The 12315-nt window shown below is 35.2% G+C and overlaps 2 protein-coding genes across 2 annotated transcripts; both read left to right on the forward strand.

The window, feature by feature from the left end:
- The first annotated feature begins 280 nt into the window (after positions 1 to 280).
- LOC306854682 (large ribosomal subunit protein eL43) lies at positions 281 to 2753 on the forward strand. Its single transcript, XM_079392888.1, has 4 exons — positions 281 to 324; positions 1451 to 1579; positions 2428 to 2510; positions 2589 to 2753. Exons 1-4 carry the CDS (start codon positions 322 to 324, stop codon positions 2650 to 2652), a joined length of 279 nt encoding a protein of 92 aa, XP_079249014.1. The 5' UTR covers positions 281 to 321; the 3' UTR covers positions 2653 to 2753.
- A 1247-nt stretch (positions 2754 to 4000) lies between these two features.
- On the forward strand, positions 4001 to 12165 carry LOC306855006 (eukaryotic initiation factor 4A-III). Its single transcript, XM_079393377.1, has 12 exons — positions 4001 to 4276; positions 5282 to 5354; positions 5444 to 5510; positions 6149 to 6211; positions 6293 to 6425; positions 6647 to 6727; positions 6817 to 6958; positions 7669 to 7807; positions 9519 to 9634; positions 9926 to 10033; positions 10735 to 10862; positions 11999 to 12165. The coding sequence occupies exons 1-12, from the start codon at positions 4123 to 4125 to the stop codon at positions 12013 to 12015; spliced, it is 1221 nt and encodes a 406-aa protein (XP_079249503.1). The 5' UTR covers positions 4001 to 4122; the 3' UTR covers positions 12016 to 12165.
- The last annotated feature ends 150 nt before the right edge of the window (positions 12166 to 12315 follow it).

Raw genomic sequence — 12315 nt, forward strand, 5'->3', positions numbered from 1 at the left:
CAGCATACATTTATAAAGAGAAAATTATATTAGCTATTAATTATAATTATAGTTATATAATTATAAATTATTTATTTGACATTTTAAATTAAATTATATGATTATTTAAAAATAATAGAATTTAAATATAAAAAATATAATACGATATACCTATATATATGTATACATTTGTTACTACTATTATTATTATTATTATTATTATTAAGATGTTTCTGGAGTTGGTCCTCCGGTTGGTATCCCATAATGCGTCAGTGTCCGCGCTGGTAAACCGCGCATGCGCAGTGGCTCAGTCTCTTTTGGATCCGCACCTCTTCTGCTAAGATGGTGAGTGTTTTCTCCCTGAGAGAACAATCTTCAAACATCTTCTCCATCTCGCTGAAATAGCGCGCTTGTGTCGGTTCTCTGTGTTCGGAGGAGAGTATAAAGCAGCATCGGTGCTGTATGTGTTCACAGAAGCACTTTATAGAGATCGCTGTAACGAGATGTTCGTTTAATAACTTTACTGTGTTTGTGACCGATTATAGTCTCCTCAGTAATTAGTTCCTGTCATTAACATCAGTTTATATTCTTATGATTCCTCTACATCTTTCTCAAATAATATTGTGCATTCTTTAGTTTGGGGGGAAATTCTCCATATTAATTACTATTAAACAAGAGTTTCCCCTCAAACTCCAAATTTACTGCTTATTAATATGAATGTAGTTATTAGTTTAGGTATAATCTGATTAATATGTGCTGTATACACTGTAATGAGCAACTAATCTTACTAGAACTTTATTAGAATATAATAGTGTCAACATTAGAGTTATTTATGCCACAGAATAAACATAAATCATGCTTTTCTCCTATCAGAGTTATGAGATATAAACAGAACTGAGATGAAATGCAGCTGTTATTAATTATAATATAATAATGGAAGCTTATTTCTGAATTTAAAAAGAGCAGTTGTGACGTAATGAATGTAAATCTTACCTTTTCTCCTCAGTTCTGAGTTTATATCTCTATTTGTTTTGCTGTTCTTGCTGCTTTTGAAGAGCAAATAGCGAGGAGAAATGTTAGAAGTGTGTGATGTTGACTCAGTTGTGAGTTTATAGCTATAAAAGCTTATTTCTGACACTGAATAAAAAAAGTTATAATTGTAACTTCATTCCACAATTTAGACATTTTTACTCAATTGAGCGCTTCTCTCACAAATTTCCCTCATAATTCCATTATAACTGGAAGCTTGTTTCTCTCATTGAATTAAAGAAATAATCATGAATCTCACACAATTCAGATTTTTTCCTTGCAATTCAGTTCATATCTCCACAATTATGAGAACAAAAAAAAGTAAATGGATTTATTTTTTTATTCTGTGGTGTAAATAAGCTTCAGTATTAAGCAGGTGGTCATTTTTCTAATTTGAGAAGCGCCACATTAATTGAGATGTTGATTTGTTTTTCCTGCTCAGGCCAAGCGCACCAAGAAGGTGGGGATTGTGGGGAAGTACGGCACCCGTTACGGTGCGTCCCTCAGGAAGATGGTGAAGAAGATCGAGATCAGCCAACACGCCAAATACACCTGCTCCTTCTGCGGGAAGGTGAGACGCTCACGACACCAGCACTAACCCTTCTGAACAGGACCATTCTCAAAGCCTCTAATGCTCTCCAAGCCTGCGCTTATTTCAGCAAAACAAGTCAAATTGGGAAATATTTTTACTATTTATAATAACTGCTTTCTATCTGAATATATTATAAAATATAATTTATTTCTGTGATGCGCAGCTGTATTTTCAGCATCATCACTCCAGTCTTCAGAAATCATCCTAATATACTGATTTACTGCTCAACAAACATTATTATTATGTTGAAAACAGCTGAGTAGAATCTTTTCAGGTTTCTTTGATGAATAGAAAAATCAGAACAACATTAATCTGAAATAGAAATCTTCTTTATCATCATTTTTGATCAATTTAAAGCATCCTTGCTAAATTAATTCATTTCTATAATTTCCTTCCCCCCAAAAAAGTTAAACTGACTGCAAGCTTTTGAATGGTGTGGTGTATAATGTTACAAAAGCTTTTTATTTCACATCAATGCTGATCTTTCTATTCATCAAAGAGTCCTGAAAAATAAAAAGTACTCAGCTGTGTTCAACATTGATAATAATCAGAAATGTTTGTTGAGCAGTAAATCAGTATATTATTATGATTTCTGAAGATCATGTGACACTGAAGACTGCAGTAATGATGCTGAAAATACAGAAATAAATTACAGTTTAACACATATTCGCATAGAAAACAGCTGTTTTACATTAGAATAATATTTCTGAATTTTTACAGTATTTTTGATCAAATAAACGCAGCCCTGGTGAGCAGAAGAGACTTCTTCAGACAGAAAAGCGTTTGACTGGTGGTGTTATGTGAGGTTAAGCTGTTTCTCTGTCCAGACTAAGATGAAGAGAAGGGCTGTAGGGATCTGGCACTGTGGCTCCTGCATGAAAACCGTCGCTGGAGGCGCCTGGACGTACAAGTAAGACTGAACCCAGTGATTAATGAAATGAATGAAAGCGTCTCTAATGATCGTCTAATGATCGTCTAATGTTTGCAGCACGACGTCAGCCGTCACGGTCAAATCTGCCATCAAGCGTCTGAAGGAGCTGAAGGACCAGTAAACCGGACGCTGTCTTCTGCTCGTTCACATCGTTGGGTTTTGGACTGTTTCTTTCTGTGGCTCGTTGGAACATCCCATAATAAATCTGAGTCTTGAGCCGGATCTCTGCTTCTGTCTTATTTCATCATAAACCAATCCAGCTCGAGTTTGCTTTGACTTTGTCAAGAGTGCCCAGGTTAAAACAAAAACAATGTTCTTAAAGTGCTCTATTTTCACACTAATTTACTAAAAGTGATTACTTCTTCAGATCATCTAAGTGTACTCAACTGTGCTATTTTGCGACACCATGAATATGAACTAAAATGCGCTCTCTCTATTTTAAAAATTTATTTAGTCTAACTAGTGGTAACTAAATACATTTCTTAATAGTATATTATAGAGATAGTATGTTAAAAGCGCATTTTAGTTCAATTCACTGAAAAAAAAATGGAATTGACTAAATGAATCAATTTACAATCAATTTATTTAGCTACATTTAAATAAGTTGTTGAAAGTTAGTCAACTTTATTTAAATGTAGCTAATATAAATTGATTGCAACCACTTAATTTTTTATTTTTTTTTGTAAATTCAATGAATTGTTTTTTCATAGTTCATGGTGTCCCAAAATAAGTTTATCGTAAGAATCATTTTTAGGATATTAACCCCTTTAGTCGTCCCCATGAGAAAGTGCACTATGCAAGCTTAAATTATTTTAATTCATGAATGCTTTTGATAAGCTTGGTCTCTTTTTGAAGACAATTAGCAGATTATTACAGAAGTGAAATCATTTAAGAAAATTAAAGTGTTATAGAAGTTTAAATTTACTGTAAAAGTGTATTATACTATTTTTATTTCATGTAAAATACATATTTAAAAAATTAGTTAATCCAAAATTGCTATAAAATTAAAGCCATAAGTTGTGTGACGTTGATATATAAAAGATTGAGGTTCATATGCAGTTTTGTTCAGGTGTTTTACCAGAAACAGCCACCGGGTGCCATTCAAACTCCATTGAATGTTTTTAATGCATTTCTATCACAAATCTATCAATTTCTCTCTCAATATTACATCTATAACAAAATATGTATTTTGTCAAGATTCTAACAAGTAAAAACACTTTGAAGTATCATTTCTATGATAACGCAATGTCTGATTTCAAAACGGTCTTCAGAGGATGATTTTGAGATTTGAAGATAAGTTATTGAATGCTAAAAACGTGATAGGGGAAAAAGGTGAGGACTCCTGTTATGATGTAGATTTATCACAGACTCTTGCTGCACTCTTATCATAATCCTACATAATTTGTAACAACAAAAAATGGTAAAATATAAGAGACTTTAAACGTTTAGTGGGCGGGGCGAGTGCGGGTGACGTCACCGCGCGTCTCCTGCTTTGTGCGTCACAGCTGCGACACACGCGGCTCTTCCGTTCGGCCTGTGGACGCGCTTTCATATTTTAACTCGTAATTTATAATCAAAATCTGTCATAATTATGGCCACCGCCGCAGTTCCCGTGAGGAAGAGGCTCATGAAAGAGGAAGACATGACGAAAATCGAGTTTGAGACGAGCGAAGAGGTGGATGTGACTCCGACGTTTGACACGATGGGCCTGAGGGAAGATTTACTGCGCGGGATCTACGCGTACGGTACAAACACACAAATAACATCATTTACCTCTCAAACTCATCACATAGCAGCTTATACTGCTCCAGAACACCGTTATGAGCACGTTACAGCTGAACAACACCGGTATATTAATCAATAACCGCCCCTTTATCATCTTCATTACAAACCGACAGTGTTTATATCGATCCAAATTACCTCATTTAATTACTAAATAACTCTCTATTTCAGGGTAAACGTTACATGTGCTTAGTATTATTATAATAATAAATTATGCATAATTACATGCCCTATAATCCTAACCATATCGTTAATATTACTCAGTACTTAAATGTATAATTGCACTAAAATAAAGTGTAACCAACATAAATGTAACTGTAATTAAATTAGCTACTTATGTAAATGTTAAAGAGTACAAAGAGGGTTACATCTGAATATTTTCCCTCACATACAGATTGATTTCTTTCATAAATTTCAGTGATTTGTATAAAATATGAGACAGTAATGTTTCAGGAGTTTAGGACACATGCTTATTTGATAACTGTTTTATTTCCTGTTTGGGTTTATGTATATGCTCGCTGATCTATAATACAGAACATTTATGTAGATCAGTGTATATGCTTTATTAAGATAACAGTTATGCAAGTATTTTGATTTCAAAAACATTTTAAATCTGTATTTAACCACAGAATGATCTCAGAGTAAATATATCTGCTAAAGTCTGATTCTGTGGTGGCTGTGCTTTAAAATTAAATTATTATAATCATAATTAAAGAAGGATTCTGAGAGTAATCAGTGTTAAATACTACTGTAAAGTTAACCCTGCCTGCTTTACATGTTTCATAATGAATGAATCAGAATGAAGTTGTTAATGCATATATAAGGTTATTTGATTCTTACAGTTTTATTGATATTGTTGGGTGTTTATCATTGGGATAATGTCTTGTTATTAGACAGTTCTGTTCACTAGCACAATACTATGTAAATACCACAGGTGTTTATTTTATTATGTTGTTTATTGCTTTCAGGTTTTGAGAAACCATCAGCCATCCAGCAGCGAGCCATCAAACAGATCATCAAGGGACGAGACGTCATCGCCCAGTAAGTCACGCTGGAGTTAGAAATGCAGTAAACATCTGTGTATGTTTGGTTTTGAGTGAATGCACTAACACGGCTTGTTTGTTCTCCAGGTCACAGTCTGGAACCGGTAAAACAGCCACGTTCTGTATCTCAGTGCTGCAGTGTCTGGATATTCAGGTACGTCTGGTGTTTAGTTTTCCATTAGATTTTGTTTTTTTATTTTCTGTTTTCATTGTATATTTACAGTTTCAGAAATTGTTATTATTTTTATTATAATTTTTTAAAAATACGTGTTTAGTTTTTATTAGGTTTTAGTTATTCAAAATCCTTCAACTAAACACAAATTAAAAATGCTGCCTTGAAAACTAGCTGATTTAAAAAAAAAATATTGCTATATTTAAGTTTGAATTATTTTATTACTTCAATTTAAACTAAAATTAAAAATGTTACTGTAGTACTGTACTGTAATTTCTGTAGTTTTTATTAACTTACATATTTTAGTACATCAGCTTGAACTAAACAGATGGAGACTACCTCAAATAGTTCTCTTTTTTAGATTTGTCTAATTTTTTTATTACATTTTAGTTATTTTAGTACTTAAACTAAACACAAAATTTAAAAAGTTGCCATTGAAACTTGCTGAAATCTTTATTTTGTTTGTCTTTTATTTTATTGTTTTTTTAATATAATTTTTTTAATTTCATTTCAGTCAATGTTTATTTTTATTTCAAGTAATGATTTTTTTTTAAGGTAACAATAATAATCCTGCTTCCTCCTCCGTCACAAAAATGTCTTAATTCCTTTATTGACTTTAGGTTCGAGAGACTCAAGCGCTGATTTTGGCTCCGACCAGAGAGTTAGCAGGACAGATCCAGAAGGTAAAACAAAACTTTAGAAAACAGTTGCACATTTTTCTTTTTTAACCTCCCTAGTCTGACATGATTTCCTCTGTTCTTCAGGTGCTGCTGGCGTTGGGCGACTACATGAACGTTCAGTGTCACACCTGTATCGGAGGCACAAACGTGGGCGAGGACATCAGGAAGCTGGACTACGGTCAGCATGTGGTGGCTGGAACGCCCGGCCGAGTGTTCGGTGAGTTCGGTTTGACCTTTTTGCACTTGAAATGAGCAGCAACACCCCTGGGAAGGTGCTAAATACTGAATGGATGTTGATGCACAAATGCATGCATGCATACGTACTAATGCGACGTCTGAGCATGCTGTTTTTCCAGCTTAGTTTCTAAGAGAAGACTCTTTAGTGTGCATGAATCTTCTGAGTGTTTTCTAATATTGTAAAATGTCATCTTCTGTCAGATATGATCCGCAGGAGGAGTTTGAGGACTCGTGCCATTAAGATGCTGGTGTTGGATGAAGCAGATGAGATGCTCAACAAAGGTAAAGTGTCATAATACCCTTCTGAATCGTGTGTGTGAACTGGTGAATGTTGGGTTCAGCTCTCACGTGACTGTGTTTTGTTTCTGCAGGTTTTAAGGAACAGATCTATGACGTGTACCGATACCTGCCTCCTGCCACTCAGGTGTGTCTCATCAGCGCCACGCTTCCACACGAGATCCTGGAGATGACCAACAAGTTCATGACCGACCCCATCCGCATCCTGGTCAAACGGTGAGCAGTTAGAGATCATTTGCTCTGTTTTAACCCTACAAAGCTACCGTATATTATATGCAAGGCCTCTAAATGATCAAACTTTGCTGTTAAACCTGTTTCACGCACAATCTCCTCCATGTCTTCTGTCGTCTGGTTGAGTGTTTTATCCAGTAAAAGCTCTTTTACTGTAATTGTAGAAACGTCCAGCTTTTTTCTGTCAAATCTTGACTGATTTTGATCAAGTAAAGGTCAGAATAACTGCAGTAATATCTCCAGATGAACTCTTACTGGACTGAAGCAGCTCAGCTTTACTTGATTCTCCATCAATCATTTTCTAGTAAAATCAGTGCGTCTCAAATCTGATCATCAGGATCTTTTGAGGAGCGTTTGTTTCCAGAAGCTTTACTTTCTCTGTTCCTCAGCGGAGGAATGATCTTCATCTCACATCTTCTGAGGAGCGCTTATTTCTTCATCTCTCAATCAGCATTGCATTATATGTTTGGATCATTTCAATCTCATCTTACTGAGACATATTACTGGAGATATAGAGGGATCGCTGATATTTAGATCATTTTATGTCAGTATCTGCTCTACTGTTATAAAGATTAACATCACAAGCTTCAGAATTTCATCAGAGAGATATCAGCATCTGCAGCAAATTCATATTTTTGTTCAGTCGGGGCCTTTGGAAGAACCTGTTGAATTAAAATGTTTCCATTTGTGTGCAGTGATGAATTGACGCTGGAGGGTATTAAGCAGTTTTTCGTGGCTGTGGAGCGAGAGGAGTGGAAGTTCGACACTCTTTGTGACCTTTACGACACACTGACCATCACACAAGCGGTCATCTTCTGCAACACCAAACGCAAGGTCAGTCCCGCCACAATAAACCACACCACCTTTACTAGACTAGCAGTAGTGTTTGATAACTAGATGGCCAATGTAGTTTTGAATAAATAGGATTTTAATGTAGTTGAAAGAAGTCTTGTCAAATGAAGTGTAATGAAAAATCATTACAATTCAGAACAGCTGTTTTCTATGTGAATCTGTGTTAAACTATAATTTATTTCTGTGATCTGCAGCTGTATTTTCAGCATCATTACTCCAGTCTTCAGTGTCACATGATCTTCAGAAATCATAATAATATACTGGTTTACTGCTCAATACTGCAAAATACAGAAAATAATTATTTATTACAAATTATTCAGAATTTTGAATGCATTTAAAGAATATTTTTCCCATCAACTGGTCACAATCCACAACATTAATCTAAGGTAATAATTCCAATATTTAATAACACGTTGTTAAAATCAAAAGTTGCAACTGTTATTTAATGAACTGAGTTTTTTGTTTTTTAAGTGTCTGTAGCTATTGCTTATTGTTAATGTTCATGCATTAACTAAGAGTAACTAATGAGATCTTATTGTAAAATTATACGTATTGGTCTTTATAATTCTTTTGCGCTTTAATCTGTCTAAAATGTTTAACTTTATACTTTTTTTGTGTATTGCTTTATTGTATTTAAATGGTCAGGTGGTTTTTGTTATAAGAAAAAAGTTATTAAAGCTGTTATACTGTATTATGACAACTAGGGCTGGGTGATATGGCTGAAAACTGTATCACGATATCAGTGTTTCATATCGGTCGATATCGATAATTATTGATATTGCTTTTACGGTGGTACATCAAGTTCGTGGTATTACCAGTCTTGGCGGGGACGACGGTCTTGCATAATTTGCAGACGACATTTGGTCTGACTACGGTCAGACTTATAATATCCAAAAAACTGCCATACTGGCGAGCTGACTTTCTCTTTTATTTACAATTTCCTCGCTCGCTGCGGCACTCATTTTCTGCTTATGAAGAGGAATCCAGCAGACCAGCCAGGTCTGGCTGCAGACGTGCACTCTCAGCCGCGCGTGCACACTTAGACACGAGACAATGATATGGCGCAACCAAACATGATACTGTTACATGATTGGCTGTTAGCGTGTCACTCCCTACGTTGCTAGGTTACCAGAGAGCGAGTGCCTTTGTTAATGCAACCAAACTTGCTTCGCAGCCTTTGTTTTCTTCCGACGAAGAATAAAAAATATCGAACGTTTTATCGAACACATTTTTTATTGATGTCGTTCACGTGTCTATCGCGATACATATCGTTTTATCACCCAGCCCTAATGACAACACTGTTTTGTAGCTAAATGTCAGTATTGTGATAATACTGTATACGGTGATAAAAGCATTAGCAGTTAATCACATGAAAATTTTATACCAGCATATCCCTATTTATAATGTTACGAAAGTTTTCTTTTGAACTTTCTATTCATCTGTGAATCCTGAAAAATAAAAGGCATCACAGTTTCCACAAAAATATTGTGCAGCACAACTGTGTTCAGCATTGATAATAATCAGAAATGTTTGTTGAGCAGTAAATCAGTATATTAGAATGATTTCTGAAGATCATGTGACTGTTAGTGTATTGATTTGTAGTCTAACTTGTCAGTAATGCTTCTTAATCACATTTTAAAACACAGTTGCATTACATGCAGAAACAGCAGTGGCGTCTCATGTCTGTTTTCAGGTGGACTGGCTGACGGAAAAGATGAGGGAGGCGAACTTCACCGTGTCGTCGATGCATGGAGACATGCCACAGAAAGAGCGCGAGTCCATCATGAAGGAGTTCAGATCTGGAGCCAGGTAAACTCCGATCCACCGCGTGAAGGAAAACTCAATGCATGTTAATGTAGTGCTCTTAAACTCCGCCCCTCAAGATCAAACTCACGAGAGCCACGCCCACATCTCAACATCCAATCAACAACTGATGCACAGAACCAAGCCCCACCCTATAAGTTTTTTAAGTAATCAGTTTTACTCAGATACACGTTACAATGAGCAATAAAAGGTCTGATGCCACATTTAATCCGTCTGCACTGGAGGCAAAAACATGTCAGTAAGAAGTGTTTGTGATCTTGTGTTTTTCTTGTGTAGTCGAGTGCTGATCTCCACAGACGTATGGGCCAGAGGTCTGGATGTGCCTCAGGTCTCGCTCATCATTAACTACGATCTTCCCAACAACAGAGAGCTGTACATCCACAGGTACAACACAGTGACACGGAGTGAGCTCATTGTGTACATCTGATGAGAAAACCGTTTGATTCTGATCTCAGTTCAGACTGAAGAAGAAAACCAAAAATCTGGTTTTAATGAGGGTTTTTAACCACTGTTGTATCTTGCTTCTGTGGGGTTTTTAACCCTTTAGACTAATCCACATTTAGGCCAGTTTTAATTATTATAAATTGTTGCTTGAAATAAACATTAACTGAAAATATTTTTAAAACAATTAAACCCATTTTATTTAATTGTCAAGCAACATTTTTCATTTAAATTTAGTTTCTTTATATACTTACACTAAAAATGATTAAAAAGTGTATAGACATTAAAAATGGAAAAATAAACAATTACTAAAACGTAAATTAAAATGTTATAAAAAATGTTATAATGATGTGAGTTGGTTGCCACTAGTTGTTTTTCACTACCACTTTATAAATAATAAATACAATTTATTTATTTTTTTATACATTGATTTTGCCATGAAAATAGCCATAGATGCCATTATATAGCAATATAAGCAAACAAATAAATTAGTGGAAAATATAAAAATGTAATCTATTAATACAAACTATAGTATATCACTGATACTAAAATAACACTTTCGGAGAGTTTTGATCGAATATCCCTGGAATCAGCTGTCAGTCTGGTTTCTGTCTGAATGTGAAAGATGTTGATTTCCTCGTCAGGATTGGTCGATCGGGTCGTTATGGCAGGAAAGGTGTGGCCATCAACTTTGTGAAGAATGACGACATCCGTATCCTGCGTGATATTGAGCAGTACTATTCCACACAGATCGATGAAATGCCCATGAACGGTGAGCAGGGACACAGTCAGATACATCTATATCAGGGCTGTCCAAAGTCCTGCAGCTTGTCTACTGAAATATGTGACCCTGCAGCACAAAAGCAGTCATATTTGTAGCAATAACATACATTGTATGGGTTAAAATTATCAAATTTTTTTTATGCCAAAAATCATTAGGATATTAAGATCATGTTCCATGAAGATATTTAGTAAATTTCCTACCGTAAATATATCAAAACTTAATTTTTGATTAGTAATATGCATTGCTAAGAACTTCATTTGAACAACTTTAAAGGAGAGTTTCTCAATATTTAGATTTTTTTGCTCCCTCAGATTCCAGATTTTCTAATAGTTGTATCTCAGACAAATATTGTCCTATCATAACAAACCATACATCAATGGAAAGTGATGCATACATCTCAATTAAACTCTTATGACTGTTATGTGCTCCAGGCTCACACATTATATGTGGCCCGCCAAATGCAATTTACCAATCGTACATTTTCACAATGTCAACACAAGGTGACCGCACTAAATTTTAGGCCAGATGTATCGGTAAAACACGAGTGATGATTATTTAACAGCGCTGTGAGATTCCATGAGAAGCGTTCCAGTTTGGAGCAGAGTAGTGTTCATTTTTCTAGTTTTAATTTAGCCTTTGTCTTGTCAAATGTAACTTGTAGCTTTTATCTCATTTAGTTAACGTGTCCTGTTTTAGTCAACTAGGGCCTGGCTTAAACTAAGCCAGAATTAGGACTCTTTAGTCATTCTTATAAATGTGGCTTATAATAAACATTACTGGTGTGCATCTCGAGACAAAACAAAGGCATGGATATATTTCAAGATTAGTCAGTGCAAGTGTCTTTCATTTTATTTTTCAGTTCATTTATTTACTTCTAAAGCACAAATAAATGTGTAATAAAATGGAATGACAGAGAAATATATATATATATATATATATATGGAGAAGCATCCGGTCCCCTGGTTTGTCCACATCATTGAATCTCTCCGCCTTTATAAGAAGTTTGGACACCCCTGATCTATATCTACAGAACATGTCATCTGTTCAGCTTATATTGAAATATAAAGTCATGATTTCCTGAGACCGTGTTTCAGACATTCATCTCTCAAACTCTTGTTTTTCAGTGGCTGACCTGATCTGATCCGAGCTCTGAAAACATTCAAGAACAGTTTTGCTTTCATCTGGATTTTTATTTCTCTTTTTATTTACTCTTTTCACGTAGTTGGGCGCTCAGATGTTGTGTTCTGAGCTTCTTTGGCTTTTGTAAATAAAGAATCTGTCTCCATCTCTGATCTAATCTGTGTTTATTTGAATGATATTTTGTGATCAAAGCTTGTGAATGAACTGCAGCATTGAAGTGCACTGATTATGCTTGGGTTTGTGTAATTCTAGATTACAGTTGAGTGTGAATGCTTGTGTTATCTGTGATTTACATTTTCCT

Source organism: Barbus barbus (genome assembly GCF_936440315.1).
Source record: "Barbus barbus genome assembly, chromosome: 35".
Classification (NCBI taxonomy): Eukaryota; Metazoa; Chordata; class Actinopteri; order Cypriniformes; family Cyprinidae; genus Barbus; species Barbus barbus.